General features: G+C 41.7%; 1 protein-coding gene across 1 annotated transcript in view; it reads left to right on the top strand.

Moving 5' to 3' along the window:
* The window catches only part of CTBP2 (C-terminal binding protein 2), a 238,671-nt gene that overhangs the window by 128,338 nt on the left and 88,555 nt on the right, over positions 1-21,778 (top strand). The window contains exon 2 of the mRNA XM_065407217.1: positions 15,422-15,580. Within this exon, the coding sequence (XP_065263289.1) occupies positions 15,523-15,580 (58 nt within the window). The 5' untranslated portion in view covers positions 15,422-15,522. The remainder of the gene's footprint in view (positions 1-15,421; positions 15,581-21,778) is intronic.

The raw sequence follows: 21,778 nt of genomic DNA, 5'->3' as shown, positions 1-21,778 counted from the left end.
GCTTCTTGGGAAGTGAAATCCAGACCAGAATTTTACAGCATGGGCTCACACTCTATATGTGTGAATGTGTATGTAAAATACCATATAATATTATGGAGTATGTAATATGGTACTAAGGTACTAAATATGATAACATGCAGGTGTGTGTCTTTTGTTGCATGTGTATCTATTTGCCTGTCTTATTCTATCTTTTATTTTGGAATGACATGGTGCTTGGGATGTCAAAAGACACAAAGGCTTTGTCTTCACTACCCGCCAATCCGGCGGGTAGCAATCGGTCTATCGGGGATCGACTTACCGCGTCTAGTGAAGACGCGGTAAAATCGATCCCTGATCGCTCTGCCGTCGACTCCGGAAATCCACCTCGGCAAGAGGCGGCAGCGGAGTCGGCGGCAGCGCGGCAGCGGTCGACTTTCCCGCGTCCTCACCGCCAGGTAAGCCGACCTAAAATACGCAACTTCAGCTACGGTATTCACGTAGCTGAAGTTGCGTATCTTAGGTCGGACCCCCGCTGTAGTGTAGACCTAGCTTAAGATAAAGATGAAGAGCTTACAGCCTAAAAGGCAGATACTACAAAGTTAGGATACACTGGCTAGCCACAGAGAGAATAATTTAGAAGCTTTAGGGCGGTGTTGGTCTTACTATTTTTATACTTCTCATTATGAACTCACTGCTTGTGGGTATTGCACTCTAGTGAGTTTTCACCTGGGTGTTAATGGGGAGAAGGATGGCCTGGGTAATTGGGGTAAGTGGATCCTTCTGTGCATAAGGGGTGACAGAAGAGAGCAGGAGACAAGCAGAGTGTTGAGGTTGGTGTCAGTGACAAGGTGTGAGATGGACACAGCTATATTATTGGTATAAAAGATATCTGTTTTTTCCCCCTAATTTGATTTATATTTAGGTGGGCAGAGGAGAAATGTCCCGAGTGGGGGGGAAGGGAAGTGGGTAGCTGTGTGTGTGGCTTCCTAGCCAGCAGTAGGATGTTTAGATTCCACATTTGGGTGCACATTAGTACCAAGAGGGAGCCATCTGCATGTAAGTGGCCATGTCCTGTCTTTTGACAGTTTGGAAGTTCATTTTATCTTTGTTCAGTTCTCAGAGATAACCTCTAACCTCTAGCTCAGGAGACAGATAATGGTGCCATGACACAATTTAGAATTTTTCTCAGTTAATCATTTAAAAATTAAAACATAATCTGCTGCTCATGAGATTAACAAAGGATGGATTTTTGTTGCATCTGGAGGTAGGGAGGGGAAAAAAGCCCAAACCCAGGAAGCAGCAATAGCTGTATGTCTGATAAGTGTTTGTTTAACCATGGCTTTTAGTCATGGCTTCTTCTTATTTTCCTCTTGTCCTTGCACTTGCTTGCTCGTCTACGTGCAGCATACGGAAAGGTTGAAAAGTGACATTTGCTAAATGAAAGTAGATGGAAACTGTTCTTTAGCAACTGCAGATGAGGTTTAGCAGTGCTGTTCGCAAGCTATGTGCAGGCAGCTCACTCCCTAGTATAAAATGCCCTCTGATGGCCAAATAAGCATATAACTCAGTTTAGAAAACTGCAAATGAAGACACCTTTTTCCAGTGGTTTCTAATTTGGCTGAGATAGTTCTGATGCTCTACTGAATAACTCAGAGGGAAGAAGAGGGCTTTTGAGCATACAAATCTTCAAAGAATGAAGATTTACTTCTTTAAAAGCACTTCCTAGTGTTTGTCTTTGTAATTAATGAAAATAAAATCTATTAAAAATGTGAAGAGCTATAGAAGCTGATTTCATTTTTCAGTGTTGCAAAGATCTCTTTGAATGGGGTTTTAAATTTGAGGTATATAATTTGCACTTGTTTGATATTAAAATAAAAGTAAAAAAAAATTAGCCTACTGGTCAGTCAGCATAGTTATATTGATGTGTCCCTTACTTGTGTTGCATATGTTGAAAAACATACTGAAGAAGGGAACTTTGTGATTGCCTAGCAGTAGGTTGTGCTCTGTAAGATATGTAGGTGATTTGGGTGCAGTTCCTGATCTTGGTCTTTCCCTCCCCCCCACCGCCACACTGGCAGAGTCTGGAGGTGTTGGGGAGGCAGTGCATGAACCTGCTTGAGGAGATTGTTCACTTAAGTTGCCTAAAAGATGACCTGCAAAGTGTTTTTTTTTTTAATTTATTTAAATACCCTATATTGCTTCATTAGGATGCATACAGGAGGGATGATGGGTATTTTTGTTTTCTTTAAAAGTATTTTCTTAACTGGTTTTCTTCCTTAGAAATATCAAATATATTAACTCGGCTGTTCCTTAGTTTTGCATGAGGACTTATTGAAGGTCTCTGAGAATATATACTGTTGGCTGAAGAAGATGCACTGTTGAATTAGTAATGAAGAATTCCTTTCTCCAATATTAGTTATTAATGTTGAATGGGCGTTAACAAAAAACAAAGCCCAGATATTTCTAAAAAATCCCTGCCCCATAGTTTTTCTTGGATCTTGTAATACTGTCAGCTCTCCAGTCATCATGAAGTCTTTTAGGCTAGACAGGACCTGAATTTCTAATGTGAAATATAAGCAGAAAAGAAACTTTAAAAATACAAAAACAACACTAAAACAAAAACTGTCTGGCTTTCTTTGTGCATACTAAAGAAGGAAAGAAAAAAGGAGGCACAAGCCAATTTATTTGTTTTCTTTTGCAGGTCACCTTTAACTGTGACCCTTTTTGCTGATTAAACAAACAGCTTTGATGCAATAGAAGAGATTAAGGATACTATCAGTGGGAGTTCAGGGTGTGTGAGGAATGAAGGATCAGGCCCTTTATTCTACCTTTGAAGCCATACTATTTTAGCAGAGTCTTTATCTGGTTGTATAATGTTTTAAGATGTGGTCTGCGTCACTATGTAGCATGTTAAACAACAGATGTGCAGGCTGATATGAGTTATGGTACATTTTGCTCACTTATATAATAGCAAGTCACTTAAAACTGTTACATTTCTTGTGTGAAGGAATCCTACAGTATTCTCAAAAATAACAGGAGTACTTGTGGCACCTTAGAGACTAACAAATTTATTAGAGCATAAGCTTTGTAGCCCACGAAAGCTTATGCTCTAATAAATTTGTTAGTCTCTAAGGTGCCACAAGTACTCCTGTTATTTTTGCGGATACAGACTAACACGGCTGCTACTCTGAAACCTGTCATACTACAGTATTCTGTTCTCCTCTATAGTTTGCTAAAGAGAGAGTAGCTCTTTATTTCTAATCAACAGGTGTTAAAATGGGAGTGTCTGTTATTACTAAAACATACTACTGATGTTTAACTAGGGTTACCATTCGTCCGGATTCCCCCGGACATGTCCGGCTTTTTGAGCTAAAAATAGCGTCCGGGGGGAATTTGTAAATGTCCGGACTCCCCCCCCCCCCCCCCATGCAGAGCACGCGCTGCTGACAGGGCAGCCGGCCGGATGGTGCCACTTACATGGGGCTCCGACAGCCAGAGAGAGCCCCTCCTCCGTTTCCCCCTCCTCTCCCCTGCAGCTGAGAGCACTCCCTCCCTCCCTCCCTCCCCGCATTCGCAGATCACCAGCCGGCTGTTCGCACCGGCAGTCTGGAGCTCCTCCCCCTGCTCCTCCTCCCCGGCACGCTGGTCTGAGCGGCAGGGTAAGGGGGACAGGGGGTCGGAGAAGGGGCAGGGAGGTTCTGGAAGGGGCAGTCAAGAGACGGGGGGGGTTGGGCGTTCGGGGGGGCTTTCTGGGGGTGGGGGTGTGGATAAGGTTTTGGGCAGTCGGTACAGGTGGGGGGTAGGGTCCTGGGGGGGCAGTTAGGGTGGGGGGGTCTCAGGAGGGGGCAGTTAGGGGACAAGGAACAGGGAGGCTTAGGTAGGGGGTGGGGTTCTGGGGGGCAGTTAGGAGCAGGGGTCCCAGGAGGGGGCAGTCAGGGGACAAGGAGCGGGGGGAGGGGGTTGGGAGTTCTGGGGGTGGGGCTGTTAGGGGGCAGGGGTGGGGAGAGGGATCAGAGCAGTCAGGGGACAGGGAGCAGAGGGGTATAGATGGGTCGGGAGTTCTGGGGGGGGCTGTCAGGGGGTGGGGAGTGGTTGGATGGGGCGTGGGAGTCCCGGGGGTCTGTCTGGGGGTGGGGGTGTGGATAAGGGTTGGGGCAGTCAGGGGACAGGTAGGGGGTAGGGTCCTAGGGGGCCAGTTAGGATGGGGGGAGGGTCTCAGGAGGGGGCAGTCAGGGAACAAGGAGCAGGGAGGCTTAGGTAGGGGGTGGAGTCCTGGGGGGCAGTTAGGGGCAGGGGTCCCAGGAGGGGGCAGTCAGGGGACAAGGAGCAGGGGGAGGGTTGGGGGTCCTGAGGGGGGCGGGAAGTGGGAGGGAGTGGCAGGGGCGGGGCTAGGGCAGGACAGGGGCGGGGCTCGGGCAGGACAGGGCGGGGCTCCTCCCGTCCTCTTTTTTGCTTGCTGAAATATGGTAACCCTAGTTTAACCTGCTGTATTTTTGCTTTCTCCATAAGACTGCAGGAACAGACTTACTACACTTTTTTCCCCAGGTTTTATCTTTGATCATAACAAAATAGCTTCCCCAGCCATTCCAGATTCAGCTTCAATCAATCACTTTCTGTTATACAGTGCCCCTTTTAATATTAATGGGAATATGGCAGTAATGATTGACAGCACTGGAGAGCGAAGTCCTCTAAAGACAGAACAGTAACAGCATAGGCCATAGGCAATGTCAATGCATATGTCTTCCACATAGTCAATGCTGCTGTGCCTCATGGGACAACCTCCAGGGTTGAGAGTGGCCATATATCAAGTCAGTGTGATCAGACTGTTGGCAACAGTGCCAGTTCTGATAGTGACCTTCGTGGTGTGCACACGTACCCACTAGAACCTGAATCCAGCAATTTCGGAAAGGGCACCAAACAGCCATTGGAAGAAGTCACTTGATCATTATGATTATGAGAAGAATTCAGACCAGTCACTTAGATGTGAAAGGCACATTACCTCCCACTGAGCCTTCTAGTCATTCCCACCGAATGCCCTTACTACCAAAAATCTCTGAGCACTTGGCAACATCAAAATTATGTTAAGTAATAAAAATATTATGTTTAATTAACTTTAGTTTTTCCTTAGCCAAGAATTCTGTCTCTTTAGTTTTTTGAGGGCAATGGTCTTTCACAGGCCAGAATTCTAGTGTGCCATGAGTCATGTACCAACAGTTAGGTATGCTACCAAAGTAGTGGCCATTTGATGACAAAGACCATTTTAGTCAATGGAAAGACCCCCGTTGACTTCGTCAGGCTGTAGATCAGGCTCCAAGTCAGCAAGATAGCCAGCTGAAAGGTCATGGAGGGTGTTCAGTTCAATGGGTAAGGTTTTCAAAAGTTCTTAAGGAAGTTAGGTGCCCAACTCCCATTGAAAATTATTATTATTTATTATGTATTTTTGTATTACCATAGCACCTGGGAGCCCTAACTCCCTTTGGTGCTTTAGAAAATCCACCCAATTAGTAAAGCTTTAAAATCCCTCAGGATCTGACTGCTCTGTTTAATGGAGTGGAGAATCAGGCCACAGATGTCCCCAATTTAGAATCCAAACTCAGGGCATGATCCTGCAAGCCTGAACACCACATGCGTGAGAAGTTCTTTTTAACTCAATGGCGGTTCTCAAGTTAGTGAATTAGTCACATGTGCATTAGCTTGCAGGAGTGTATGAACATAGGAGTTGCCATATCGAACCAGACCTGTGGTACAGCCGATCTGTTATCCTGTCTTCAACAGCATGAGAGAGATCACATAGTGGACAGTAATGGAATAGGGGATGTTTCTTCCTAACCCTTGTCAGGTGGAGGTTCCACAGAGTATGAGGATCTATAGCCATTATACATTTTTGTTTATTTTGTATTCTTTCCTAATGGAAAAACTATAGTGGTTCTCATTATCCATATAAATATCTAATACCATTTTTGATTCTTGAAGATCTTATCAAATTTAGATAATAGAGGTTTTGTTTCTTTAGAACCATAGTTATAGTTCAGGTTAATGACAAGTCTGGTTTGGATCTGTGATGACACTAGGAAAAAAGATGTCTTTAACATCTTTAATTAACTCATGTAAGACAAGGCAGTTGTAGTTTTCACACGTGTTGGTTGAGCTAAATTGGGGGTGGAGCCTTAGGTTTACCTTGACCAGGTAATGCATTAAAACAGTTGAAAGGTTTTGGAATAGATGAAGATGAAGGAAGGAAGGTATTATTAAAGTGAGTCTCTTAAAACCTCAATAAAAGATATGACAACTCAATGGCTACTGTAGTCAGTAAAAACATCTGCATTGCCATTATGATGATCATAAAATCCTTAGGGAGGAAGGACCTGGACTGTTGAACTTGTGCCCTCACAGTCTATGTGGTAATGACAAGTTCTTCTCCAGTTTGGTAATATGTAAAGAAGCTGACTCCAAAGAGTGACCACCATATACTAGAACAAGACAGATGTGTGATCATGGGACTTTGTTTCCTGTTCCTATTCTGGTTCTCTCCCTCTCTTCTTTATTATTGGTCTCTAGGTATTTATAAAACACCTATCTGCATCTACAAAGATTAAAAATGCAGTGAGACAACAGCTCTCACCCATTTTTTTTTCTTCTCATTTTAAAAAATTGAATGGCCAGGAAGTATTGATCGGTTCTTATGTCTAAATGTTTTTGGAAATCCAGCACTGGGGCACTACTGGAGCTTGAGTGGTGATGCCATTGGTGCTCATGTGACTGCCAGAGTTCATATCGCTCTGCTCTCTAGACCTGCTCTGATCAGGGCTAGATAAGATGTTGGTAAAGCAGTGCCAGTGCCCCAGCTGCGGAAGGGCTCTCACTCTTGCTGTCACTGGTTGAGCTGCATTGGTGGTAGATTAGCAGTGGAGATTTTTTTTAAAGATCCCAGCTAGACACAGTATAAGGTCTTTTGGTTGCTTAGGTGCCCTATAAGGACTTTATCCATAAAATTGTCCTCATGGTGTTATACATTATAATAATTTTTGGTCAGTGAGCATGAGACAAGAACATCTTCAGATTCCTATTTCCTCTTCACTTTTAATGTATAAATATAGTTATAAACTGAGGCAGGTCAAACATCCTCTCTGTGCAATTCCTTGTCATGGTTACCCCAGGATGGTAGGGACGACAGGATATGAAATGAGATAATTATCGCAAGAGATCTTTACAGGAAAATAGTGCATTGAGGAATGAAATTCTTTTATCAGACTTCACCAAGTCTTCTAAACGATGGGCATTCCTTACATATGAGAGACAGGACCGAGTTGAACTCCAGATTTGATTCTCTCATGGTCCTTCCATACGTGGATTAGGGTGGAGTTGTTTACTCTTCAGCAACATTTGGCTTCAATACTTTCACATAAATGCACCCAGCATGGGCAAAAATTTAAAAAAGCTAAGCAGCATGCATTTCATTGTTTGGAAACATCCGTTTCTGTGACTTAGGAGAACAAAATACATCCTAAGACATCCAGCTTTTCTCTCATTTTCTGGCTCATGGACTGGGTGGTGTTTAATATGCAGTATTAAGAAGCTATTTAAATGTTTTGCATCAGGGTTTTTGTGGTTTCCCCCCCCCCCCTTTAAAACATTGTGTTTAGGTAGATTCCCTTTAAACAAACAAATAAATAAATAAATACTAGGCTATAATAATGTCCCAGTGTTTTCAAGGAAATTTACATTTTGAAAGACACTGTTGGAGACCAGCAAGGACATGCAATTCCTATATGTAAATCATTTCACTTGTTTCCTAATCTTGCTGAAGACCAAGAACTACAGGTTTGGTTTTTTTTAGTATACGTCTTCCTCTTTCTCGCGCTTTAAAATTTCATTGTATGGCAAGATTTGTTTATGTTTTAACTGCTCTCCCTGATATTTTTAAGTCTTGCCCGCTTACAGTTATTTTATTTTTTGTAACGTTTAACCTTGTGATTATTTTGAGATTGAATTAGATGTAGAAATCATTAAGAGTAAATAGAAGTTTTGTGCTCAACTAGCTGTGTCCTGCACTCCAAAAATGGAAAAACCTTTTCTTAATTACAGTTTCATGTAAAGGTTGTGAAGTGACCTGCTTTTTTCTGTGCCTTTCACATCTGGTTTTCTCCAGCTTATTCATGCCTGCCAAATCCCACTCTGGGTGCTCTTGTCATATTTTTAATAGTCTCTTAAGTTGTGTTCTTATTGCTGCTTGGTATCCTCACAAACACCTGTCAAACACAAATGGACTGGTTAAAATTATTAGGAAAGGCCCCATTCATGGAAATTACATTAAGCTATGCTAGATGCCTGTGGTGGGGGTGATTATTATTTATCATTATTTTCCTTTGCAGAAAGCTTTCCTCCAGGGAATGATAGCGTCAATAGAGCTGGTCAGAGAAGCTTTGATGGTGCCACTTTCTGTCAGAAAATGCAGTTTAGTCAAAATCAAAACACTTTGCGAAATCATGTTGATTTCACCAAAATTTTATTTTGGAGGGAAAAAGTTCTCGGTTGGAACTCCCCATTTTGATACTCTTGGAATGAAACACTTCAATTTTTCCTTTCAAAATGACCTTTCATTTTGAAATTTTTAAAATTTCAAATATAACATTTTAAAAAGGAAAAACATTTTTTCTGAGAATGAAATATTTTGATTGACTTGAAACAAATTGGGATGGGGATTTTCTTTTGCGGAGAATTTTGACATTTTGGGGTTCCTAATCGGAATGAAACCAAATTTTGAAATCCCAGTATCCTCCACAAAATGGAATTTGCATTCTCCATACAGCTCTAATAGTGAATGAGTGAATTTGTGTCGTTTCTAGACTATATATGGAGATTAAACCATGTGATATATGTCCTCTTCTGGCTACAGTGGGAAGCAAGGATGGAAGAGGGTGGAGACTCTGGTTTGAATATGATGGGGGGGAAAGCAAGATGTAGATGTGCCTTTGATTGATAATGGGCCGAAGACATGGAAGATAATCTTTGTTTGGGTAGGTGGACTGTACCCTATATACTCGTTCATAAGCCAAATTTTTTTAGTAAAAAAGGGAAGCACCAGAGAAGGGGGTCGGCTTATGAACGGGTATAGAGAGGGAGAGGTGGGACACAGCCCCTCCCCCCAACAGAGGGAGCAAGGAGAGGCAGCACAGCCAGCAGAGACAGAAGGGAAGAGGTGGGGCCAGAGTCTCTCCGCTTCTGGCCACTCTGCTCTCCCCCCAGCCTCCGAAGCAGCTGCAGCTCCGGGGCTGGCAGGCTGCAGCCGTGCCGCTCGGCCCCGCTCCCCAGAGCAGGCTGTGGCTGTGCGACCTGGCCCAGCCCTCTGGAACATGCTGCGGCTGCGCCGCCCGGTCTGGCCCGCCGGAGCAGGCTGCGGCCGCGCTGCCCAGCCTGCCGGAGTAGCTCCAGCCAGGTCAGAGACATTCTCCCCTGGCCCTCCCCAGATAAGGTGGGAAGGGATGGGATGGGGAGAATATGGGGGTCCCAGTGGGGGTTGGTCACAGGGGTTACTCCCCTGACTCCCAGCTTCTCCACCCCCAAAAATTTCCCCACCAATTGCTGTCCCGGCCCATCAGGGTAAGCAGCTGGCGCGCCAGGACACTTTATTTACTTAGGTTTACCTCCGTGCCTGCGGATGCTCGAGGTAAACAAACCATCTTGGCCCGCCAGCGGCTTATCCTCATGGCCCGGGAACCAAAGTTTGCTGACCCCTGAATTATAGGGTTGGCTTATGAATGGGTTATAAAATTTTTCCATTTTTACTTATCCATCTTGGGGGGGTCGGCTTATAAACGAACCGGCTTATGATCCAGTATATACAGTATTTAGTGGGTGTATAGTGATTTGTGAGGGCTTGTAACTTGTATTTGGCATGTACATGATGCAAATTTCCTCGATATACAAATATATAACTTTAGATTCTAACTGGTAATCTTAACATACAGGTAACAAAGTTTTCTTCATATGTTCAGACACACGTGTTTCTATGCAGTTTATAATCTGAAAATATAATTGCCACGTGCAGTGCTGCTGAAAAGAGCAAAGACTTATAAATGGAGATTTTGACCCTATGAAGAGTGAAGCCATTGTGAATGAGAACTTTTATTGTCAGGATTTGTTTTAATATACAGCATGTAAAAGTGGAGCCTTGGTAATGAGAGTAAAGGAAGCCCCAGGGCCTGTTTTGATTGCACTGGTAACACTATAGACTTCATCAGAAGAAACATAAATACAACCTTGGTGAAAGTGTTTAGCTCCATGAAACTGTCACTACAAAGAAGAAACTATATGTTAATTGGGATCTCATAAATAACCCGTAATTCATTAGGCGTCTTGAGAGATTAAATAAACAGAAATATAAAAACATAAATTATAAAATAATTCCTCAAAAATCAGCACTAAACCTGCTCCTCAGGATGGTCCAGGTGGGGCGCTGTGCAGCCAGCAAGGGGCATGATGTTGCCATCTGTGGAAGTTTGGCGGAAAAAGGAGATGAGAGAATGACGGGTCTGGTAGATTGTATAACAGTAGTGCTATGTGAACTTGGGATCTGAATTGTTATTTTACCCACCCCGTATGGTGCAGTCTTGCGATATTGCTTGGGAGATCTTCTCTTAAAGAAGAACACAAGGGGTGCAAAGGAATCATTGTGCTTCATTCTTGCAACACGAGAGAAAATGGTGCTGATCTGAGAGTGGGGGAAGGCTCTGGGGGGCAATGTTTGGGAAAGGGTTATAAGAGATCAATGAGATCCTTAAAATCTGCAGTCGCTCTTTGTGGACAATAGCGTCCATCCCACATGATCTAGCTCACAATACATTACTCTCATGAGATCCACAAGTGACCCTCTCCTGCCTCCCTCCCAGTGCAGCAAGAGCCCAACTCCAAACAGACTTTCTACTTGGACCTGCTGCCCAGCCAAATCTCCCTGGGAGTGGGGTGGGTATTAATTAAGTTAAAAGACGTGTATATCTTTTTAAATGCTGATAATGGAAATGCTATCTCTTTGTATGGCTTTATCTACATTAACACTCAGTTGATTTTTTTTAATATAACAAGCTCTTGACTTTAGGAAGCTTCTGTGTCTGGAATGGAAGTTTTGGTACTTTAGAATGTTTCATTAATTATTAATGTGAGTGGGAATCATGTTCTGTAGCATCCCTTACATTTAAAAAAAATCAATTAATTATTGCTATAAATCTCTGAGATTATGCTGCAGTCGTATTGCTGGGAAATTGGCCATTAACTACCAGGAAATCGCCTATTTTCCATCAGTCAGAATTCAGTTGTACCAACACAACCCTTTTCTTTTTATAAATTAACTATCAATGTGATGCATAATTGATAACCATTTATAATAATAACAATAATCTCCATGAAATTGTCATCTTGGTATGCAGCAGATTTGTTAGAGCCTTTACCCCGCTCCCTCATTTTCACCCTAGCTTACTGCATTCGTTAACTATTAATAACCTGTGTTTTCTGGGAGATTGTTCTTGCACTGACCTTTTTTTGGGGGGGGGGATGTTGCACAAGCTTAGTTGTTGGAGATGAAGGGGTAATATACAAGATATATAACAGTACTTTGCAATTAATGCCATTTATATGAAGATCTCAAAGGGCTTTGCAAAGGTGGGTAAGTATTGTTATCCCCTTTTCACAGAAGGGGAAACAGATGCATAGAGAGGTTACGTATATTGCCCAAGGTCGTCAGCTGCTTGACATCACCCCTATGTTTTCTAATTCCCAGACCCCTATGTTTACCATGGTCCTTGTCACTTTGTATCATAAGACACCGTTACTTATAATTTTATGTATTGTGTTGTTAAACTTATGTATTTCACATCCAGTGTGCAACACTACCGACAATGGAATAGAGGGCTTTCCGTAGTACTTATTAGATGACAATAATTCCCTTTCTCTGTTGTATTGTGGTAACCTTGAATGAACGGTGCACAATTTGAGATTCTCTACATTTTTGTTTGTTTGACTGTTTTAACCCTTTATGGTGCTTTTCTTTAATTGTGCCCTCAAAAAGCTGAAATTTGGCAGCTCCATACTGATTACTCTTTGGGAAAAAGAACAGGAGTACTTGTGGCACCTTAGAGACTAACAAATTTATTTGAGCATAAGCTTTCGTGGGATACAGCCCACTTCATCAGATGAAATACCACCCTATACCGGAAACCTACTGACCGCTATACATACCTACATGCCTCCAGCTTCAATCCAGGACACACCACACAATCCATTGTCTACAGCCAAGCTCTAAGATACAACCGCATTTGCTCCAATCCCTCAGACAGAGACAAGCACCTACAAGATCTCTATCAAGCATTCTTAAAACTACAATACCCACCTGTTGAAGTGAAAAAACAGATTGACAGAGCCAGAAGAGTACCCAGAAGTCACCTACTACAAGACAGGCCCAACAAAGAAAATAACAGAACGCCACTAGCCGTCACCTTCAGCCCCCAACTAAAACCTCTCCAGCGCATCATCGAAGATCTACAACCTATCCTGAAAGATGATCCCTCACTCTCATAGATCTTGGGAGACAGACCTGTCCTCGCTTACAGACAGCCCCCCAACCTGAAGCAAATACTCACCAGCAACCACACACCACAGAACAAAAACACTAACCCAGGAACCTATCCTTGCAACAAAGCCTGATGCCAATTCTGTCCACATATCTATTCAAGTGACATCATCATAGGACCTAATCACATCAGCCACGCCATCAGGGGCTTGTTCACCTGCACATCTACCAATGTGATATATGCCATCATGTGCCAGCAATGCCCCTCTGCCATGTACATTGGCCAAACCGGACAGTCTCTATGCAAAAGAATAAATGGACACAAATCTGACATCAGGAATCATAACATTCAAAAACCAGTAGGAGAACACTTCAACCTCTTTGGCCACTCAGTAACAGACTTAAAGATGGCAATTTTGCAACAGAAAAGCTTCAAAAAACAGACTCCAAGGAGAAACTGCCGAAGTTGAATTAATATGCAAATTAGACACCATCAATTTAGGCTTGAATAGAGACTGGGAATGGCTGAGCCATTACACACATTGAATCTATTTCCCCATGTTGAGTATTCTCACACCTCTTGTCAAACTGTCTGTAATGGGCTATCTTGATTATCACTACAAACGTTTTTTCTCTTAATTAATTAGCCTCTTAGAGTTGGTAGGACAACTCCCACCTTTTCATGTTCTCTGTATATGTATATATATCTCCTCACTATATGTTCCATTCTGTGCATCCGATGAAGTGGGCTGTAAACCCACGAAAGCTTATGCTCAAATAAATGTGTTAGTCTCTAAGGTGTCACAAGTACTCCTGTTTTTTTGCGGATACAGACTAACACGGCTGCTACTCTGAAACCTGTCTTTGGGAAAGAGTTCCTCGCTGTAGTAGCCTTTTGCTACCAGTATGTGGCATTAAATCAATGTGCAGCTTTGCTACCCTCTACATCAGTGTTTCCCAAACTTGGGACGCCGCTTGTTTAGGGAAAGCCCCTGTCGGCCCGGGCCGGTTTGTTTACCTGCCCCGTCCGCAGGTCCGGCCGATTGCGGCTCCCACTGGCCGCTGTTCGCTGCTCCAGGCCAATGGGAGCTGCTGGAAGCGGCGGCCAGTACGTCCCTCGGCCCTGCGGATGGGGCAGGTAAACAAACCGGCCCGGCCCGGCCCGCCAGGGGCTTTCCCTACACAAGCGGCGTCCCAAGTTTGGGAAACACTGCTCTACTCATTGCCTTTCCTCTGAGTTTCAGTGAAGTGCCCTGCAACTCCTTGTTTGATATAGCTCATGTGTCCCTGCAGCAACAAAGTAGGGAGGTTTGTTAAACTCACTAAGAATCCAGGGAAACCTAAAGTGGCTGTTCCAGAAGATATCTCCAGTGCCTACACTAGTGTGCTGTTGTGAGCTACTGTGATCAGATGGGGTACACCCACTTACCTGTCTTTGTGGGTGTTGTCTAAGTGGCCCTGCATCTTTGTCTCTTGAGCCAGACTCCTTCAAATACATAGAATCTTTTGATTAGATTTGTATCTTTAAAGTAGCTCGTGATATAGTGTGTGACAGGTGGATCTTAATGGTATCTAAACCAAGAACTTGTTAGTGCTTCCATCATTGTGTGTATGTACATACAAAGGCAGTTCTCCCCACCCTCTCTCCACCTTCATTTCACCCACCAAAGATGACCTTGAATGAAAGATGTTGGCTTTAAACATCAGTTCCTTCCCTAACAAAAACCTCTTCCTCACCTAAAAACTTGAACAGTAGAACCTCACCAGCTTGCTCTGATGACTGGAAGACCAAGTAGGTCGGCATAACACAAGTCAAGGATACTATATCAAAATCAAGCTCATGTTCATATACCTTCCCCCTAGCACCCGAGGCAAGATGGCTTAACACTGAATTACTGGGAGTATAGCTTTACTTAGTAAAATTGTAATGCCTGTGGTAGACACTTACTGGAAATCAGATGTCAGCATGAGCTCTTTTCACTTATTTCCCAATTCATTTAACGATTAGGTGGTGCTTGCTCTGAAAAGTAAACTCATGTCCAAGGTTTATGATAGGACTGTTGCATTAAAGTGCCGGAATGGCACTTCTAGTCTCTATTCTGAGTGCAGACTGCTCAGATATGCATATTCAAGAACTAAACAAAACTTGTGCTCTGTTTAAAAAAAAAAAAAAAAAAAAAAAGTGATGCGTAATATGCAAGTGTCTCTATTTGCCTGATTTTGTTAATTCCTTTGGAAAAGACTTGGGACCTTGTCCCTTTATAGAACACTTCTTATAAATTAGCCATATCTGCCAATTACTAGATTGCTTTATTTAATGAGACACCGATATGTGGTAGCCTTTAAAGGGTGTGTGTGTTGGAAATGTGACATCCAGCATCAGATGTGTAACGCTGGCCTTTTGAGTACAACTGAGAGAACAAACTACAATTACGGTTGGGCTGTGGGTAAAAAATTGTGGGTAACATATCCCTCTCTGTAGAGATAAAGAGCTAGAAGTTTCAGGAGTCCAAATTCTAGTTCCAGTGACAACTATTTTACTGGAAATGAATTGAATAAGACTTGATATCCAAAGCGCATGTGTTCAAAGGAGATATCAGAAGAGCAAAAGTAACTTTTCTTTCGCTCTGTCTCTAACCTTTCAGAGCCTATGAATACAGTTTGGGTTTCTGAGGCTGAAATAAAACACAGAAAGCTTACATATAACATTTTAACAAGTACTGCCATGCTCTTGTACATTGTTGCTACTTGAGAACATGGGTAGACAGTATTCAGTTTGTAACTTTCATTTCAGAAAGTCCACAGTAATGTCAAGCATAGACTGTTGTCATCCTTTGCACCAAGGGTCCTAAATGTAAGGATTCTTTTTCCTTGTTTCAGGGTTTATAGTGCCGTTATGCACTCAGACTCCTGTGAATTTTCCTGAGTTTTGGAGGACTGCTTTGCTTTTTGAATCAGAAAGTTACAAAATACAGTAAAGAATGGCACTTGTGGATAAACACAAAGTCAAACGACAGCGATTGGACAGAATTTGTGAAGGTAAGACTGAGCATAATCCAATATTTCTAATGAAATCACATAGATTCTTCAAAAGAAAGTAGAATTGCTGAACTATGGTTAGCATTGGTGTTTGTAAGTGAAACACCTGTTCCTGTTTTGAAAGTGACCTGCAAATGATAAGACTTTGGCTTACTGGTCATCTCTTTTGCATTGCTTAGTAATTTATAGTGGAATGGCACTCTTATCTGTAGTCTAGATGTTGCCATATCAAGAGGTTGGCTCTACTTTGTATTTACAGTGACGGTGCTGCTTTGTTAAAAGTGCTGTCCTGTGAGCCCATGTGGAAGTTAATGATCTAAATCCCAAATGGAAATGAGTAGGGGGTAGCTCTTCCCAGCGTTCCCTCACTAAGTCACACCAGTGCTGGTGCCCCAGACTATGTGAGAGAGATTGCTGGATGCAAAACAACTACCTCTCTTGTCCACACACTCATGGCAATGCCACGCTATCTAGCTTAGCATTTTGAACGCATTTTGAGCAATGTCAGTTATGATAGGCACTCTGAAACCAGTTTATGGTTTAAATGGCAATTTAAACGACCGAGATTTTCTGGAGACACACTTACTCCTACATTCCTCAGGCTACAATAAATTCAGCTCTTCAGCAACATTGACAATTTCTATATGTGTTAACTGTATTTGTTGTTGAAATGTAACTGAATGTATCGGACAGAATATTAGACAAACAGTTTTCCCTTCATTAGCAAATGTGTGATGCCAAGACAAATTTGTTTGTAGATCCATTCTGTATTCATAGCATGTGTTTGGGTGCATTAGCCCAGGTAGGTTTTTCCTTTACTTTTCTGCATTTTGTTCAGTGTCACAACAGAATGACAGCCAGTAGTTAATGTATCTCTGCTGCAGCTTCAGATGGCGTAAGCTACTTTTATTTACTTAGAAGAAAAGTCAAGTGGTGCCAGACAACCTCAGACTTTCCAATGTGCTCGCTGATACTTCTCTGATGAGAGCTGGCGGCCATCTCATAAAAATTTTACAAGCTGTAGCAAAAAAGGAACAAAGTGTCATTCAAGCAGCTGTAGCTTAAATCTTGTCAGCTGAGTGATTACCTATGTTTAAAGGGAGAATCTGTCCAGGTAGATGGTTTCAACTTTTATGAACAATGGCTTGTAGGGGCACACTTCAAAGTATTATGTTAAATGCTCCCAGGTAAAATTGTGCTCTTGGATGTGGGCACACAACTCCCACTGAAGTTTTATGATGCCAAGAAACACATTTTATAACAATTTTCAGCAGAACATATAAGACCCCTCAGATTGCACAACTGAAGGCAAAACTGAGTTCCTACATGTTTTGCTCTAGTGGTTATGGACTGTGTTTTTCTTGATACAGCAGTAATTAAATACAACTCCTTTGCTATCATTTTAAGCTTGCCATGAATTATTTAACCATTAATTGAGTGGGGTGATCCTAGTGATCTCCTTGGATATACAACGCGTACATGAAACACACGTTGATACTGATATCTCTCAGGAAGCGGTATTATTCATCAGATACGGCTGCATTTCAAGCTCAATGCAGAGAGCACGAAATTGAAAAATGAGTTCTTCATTTAATCATGTAATATAGAAAAATGTAAACGCCATTCCACCTGTCAGTTTAATTAACCCAATCAAAACTGGGTTAATCTGCCTTAACTCTGCTCCAGAGCATATTGCCTTTGTAATACGGGGGGTTGTGAGGGGAGGAAGGAAGGTGCTGACAGTGGCCAGAATATATGGCAGCAAAGAGTTACATATCTATCCATTTGAATGCCATAAACACTCAGGTGTAGTGTTCTATCTTATCTTAGAAAAATGACTTTGAACCTGACTTAAAAGACTTATATTGGCAGAGTTGGGATTTTCAAAAGCAGCCTTTCCAGTTTGATGTTTACTATCAGATCTGGTTGCTGAGTGAACAAGAAACTCAAAAGGATCATAGGACAAACCTGCTAACAGAACATTAGATGTGATTTGAAGTTTAGATTATTTTCCTCTGAACAACTGATTTGAGCTTTTTGTTCTTTCTTGGCTAAAATCTTTTTTTAATCTGTAAAATAACTTTTGAAAAAAGCACATTTGCTGTTCACTAACTTCATTTGTGATTTGAATTAAGTTGATGGGATTTACTGTTGTACAGCTGCAGCATGTCGTGTTGTGTGTGACTCCCAAAATGTTTATAGGTAACAGGTTAGGATTGACTGTAATTACCATTGTAGAAATAATCCTGAAAAATAATTTTCCAGAGTCTTAGGCTAGATCTACACTTAAAACATTATGGCAGCATAGCTGCAGCTGTGCCACGATAGTGCCTCAGTGTAGACATGCACTACAGTGATCAGAGGACTTCTCCAGCGGCTGTAGTTAATCCACCTCCCCGAGAGGCGGTAGCTAGGTCAACAGAAGTAGTCCTGTTTACACCAGGGGTTAGGTTGGCTTAACTGCATCTCTCAGGGGAGTGGACTTTTCACACCCCCTGCCCAACGTAGCTCAGTCAATCTAACTTTTCTGTGGAGACTAGCCCGTAGGGTTGTAGGATTATCATATACCACATTGGCTTTGCTGAAGGCTATTTTTTTGTTGAAAGATCTTATTGTGGTCAGGTTGGACTGGGGGGTAATAAATCCCTGAACACTGGCCATTCCAGCTGCTTTGAAAGCATAAATTGAAAAAGCAGGCATTTTACTTTGCCTGGTTTTGTCTTGGTGTCTTTGAATATTATATGGAATTATTGGTGTAGGGGAGGCTACAGTAGCAGACAAATGAAGGAAGTGGGGCAGCTTCCACAGGAGACATTTAGAGAGACTAACACCAGAATATCCCATAGCTCAGTAGTTTGAGCATGCTCCTCAGATGTGGGAGACCAGTATTCAAATCTCTTCTCTACCTGGGTTTCCCACATCCTAGATGAGTGATCTAACCACTGGGCTAAAGGTTATAGGGAAGTTGCCACTGGCATCACCACCTCTATCTGTCACTTTGTGAATCTAGCCCTGTTGAAAAAATCCATTCTGGTCAGAGAAAACGTGGAAGCTCATCAGAACAACTTCCTAGAGTTACAAGCAGTGCAGAAAGTGGTTCTCTCTACTTTAGTCTTACCTGCCCTGATGGATTTGGTTGCCATTCATGTGAAAAGCAACACTAGGACTTCCATGGCATACTCACACTTCCAGGCAGGAGCAAGAAAATACAAGTTAAAATTCCTGAATGAAAAAAGGGGAAATTCTCTTGCTCCTGGGTCAGGAAGCTTTTTGTTTGTTTACAGTAGTGTGCATTGTGTGATAGCAAGACCTCATTAAGGACAACTTCTGCTCTGAGGAGCTCACAACATAAGGCATTTAATGATTAAAACCTGCATTGGGACTAATAAACAGCCCGTAGGTCAACTAAATAGATGTTTTTGTTTGTTTGTTTACTGTTAAGAAATAAATTCCTGTTTATGTCAGGAAATTTTTATCACAAATGGTCATTCAAAGAGAAACAATGCATTAGAGATTATATCAAGTATGGATACATTTGCCAATACTGGGTAAAAATTACTCATTTAGAATAAATAGGGAAGTAGTCTATTAATAGATTTGAGTTGGCTTTGTTTCATGAGTATAATTCATTGTAGAGAGGTTTTTTTCTCCCTCCCCTATAAAACTATATTTGTTTTTGTTTTTGCCTCTCAAAAGACATAAAACCATCAGACTTTTTAGGAAGTAGCTTACCAAGTTTCTCCTTGGGGAAAGAGAGAGAAATTAATGGAGGCAAATAAAAAGTTTTGCAGATCCTCAGCTGTTAAACTTAGTCTATGTTGATTTACACCAACTGAGATTCTGGCAAACTCCCCTTAACATTTTGGTTAATGATTGGTTCCTCCTGATTTGCTGACCTGTTCCAGTATATCCATCTGAAGTTCACTGGTCTATACATTACATTACTTTCTAACTCACTCACATTTTTCACAAAGGCCTTTCCTTGAACCTTATTACTCCTTGTGTTGTTGGTATCCATAATGAGGAACGTAGATTCCAGTAGTGCTGTGAAATATCTGTGTGGTGAAAAGGCATCGTGGACATTAACAAGGTGTCCAGGTTCTTGGGGGATCCCTGCAATCAGAGTATGTAGGGTCCAATGAAGTTTGTAGGTCTTCAGATACAACAAAAAAAAGTTGACATAAATCCTGTGCAGGGAGTTCACGTGGATGAACAAAGTTCACGGCAACCACAGTGGGTTCATAAATGTAGGTCAAGCTAAGTCCTCTCACCATGTTGATTCAAACTTTCCCCATAGGTATAAATGAACATTTCTTGGCTTGTGAATAAGCTATTGTGCATGTTCCAAATGAGACAGATGTGCAGTCATTTTTACAGCATTAAGGAATGTGGTGGTGTTGGTTCTTGTTCAAGCCTCTATGTGTATTTTATGCACATTTGCTTACTTGTGTAAGCACCCAAGTTGTGGCACGGGGGAAAACTGCATGACAAAATTTAGAATGTGAGTTACACATGAAACAAGCTGTACAAATAACTAAAAAAACAAACAAAAAGATCTTGTTGGTTTTCTTTGGTAAAGTGTAAGACAAATTAATTGAGCCCTAAGAGTACAGATAGGAATACTGGTGCAACTTGCATGAATTCCATGTGCAGCTTTTTTTGTATTGGATATCTAACTCAGCCTGCTATTGAAAGTAGAACAACTTTGCCCATGGTGCTTTTGTTAGCTGCCCATAACTCAAAATAAAGATCTCTGTCTTCTGTCTTTACTTCTTAACCCACACCTGTTGTAGCTTTATATTTGTCTAATCTGCAATTTAGCCTTGTTGTTACTCCGTTTCCCCCAGTCTAAAAATCAAGACTCCATGTAACAAGTGTTATGGCCTCATGTCATTAGCACCTTTGGGTAGCCATTATCATTAACTACTTCTATACCATAGGCTTCATTTTCAGCTTTGATAATTTTTCCATTTATTCAGTTTATATATTAATAAGATAACATAGCAACTATGATTTTTCCACCTCTGTACTTCAGAATATGCAACCTATAGTGTAGTCAGCAACCTATTCTATCAACTATCAATAAGTGGACTCATCTGAGGTGTACTATGTTAATTTTTCAGCTTCATATCAGCCATAGGCATATGTGCTTGAAAATGATCTATTCTCAATGACCGATTTGAACGATATATATCCTTATTCATCACTAACGCCTTGAATGTGATCACCCTGAATTTTGGAGAAGTTCGAATCTGGATCCAGAGTTTCAGGCTTGAGCCCATCTCTACAAAATATACCTGGTATTTTAAAAGAAGTTGGACATCTGGTCTCACTAGAGTAAAGTTGCAGGGAAACACATTATATAGCTTCTTTTACAAGTATATTTTTCAGTACCCATGAACACAGGTAATATATGTAAGTGCTACAACAGTAATTTCTAGCACTGAGTATGAACTCTTGTTGCATTACACTTGAGTGGGGTTGCTTGTTAGTTTCCCACTGACACTTCAGTATAGATGGTTAGGTTAACAGTATTAATTTAATTAATTTTTTTAAAGTCTCCAATATATCCTGTTCTTAGCTTAAAAAGAAAACTATCTATCTGTAGCTAACATGCCAAAACCTGCCCGATTTATGTGTGCACAAGACCAAAATTTCCATTGGTGTAGCGATTTGACTTCAGTAGAGTTATACTATGGATGAATTTGGCCCCCTATGTTAAAGTTAACTCCAAGAAGTTTAAAGAAGTATCCCATATAGCATGAAAACATTGGTTTCATCCAGTGCTTGGAAGACAGTTTTCTCACAAGAAGCAGCTTCTGACAGGGCTAGGTCCATTCCAGCAGTGCAGATGGAGATGTATTTCCAGTATTTTAGTAATTCCTCCTTGGCAATTACATTCCTCGAAACACTTTTATTAATTGACCAGATATCCTGGTTGTATTTTTTCCCCCAGTGATCTCCCCCAAAGATTTATAGTGTTTAAAACAGGACTCCAAAGTGTCCTGTTTATGTACAGCAGCACACTTTCACTTCTCCAGCAGGAGGTGCTGCTGACACTTCTGGGAGGCCATTCTCCCTAGTCTCTGCTGGGAAGGAGGAGAGCAGAGAAGTGATAAAATGAAACTAAAAGTGGACACTCCATCACCAAATGCACCTTTAGCCACAAGTGCAATGATAGTCATGAGATGTAGTTTA

The sequence above is a fragment of the Emys orbicularis genome, chromosome 7 (assembly GCF_028017835.1).
Source record: "Emys orbicularis isolate rEmyOrb1 chromosome 7, rEmyOrb1.hap1, whole genome shotgun sequence".
NCBI lineage: Eukaryota > Metazoa > Chordata > Testudines > Emydidae > Emys > Emys orbicularis.
The sequence above is the reverse complement of the archived record's forward strand: the minus strand, read 5'-3'. Positions and strand labels throughout refer to the sequence as shown.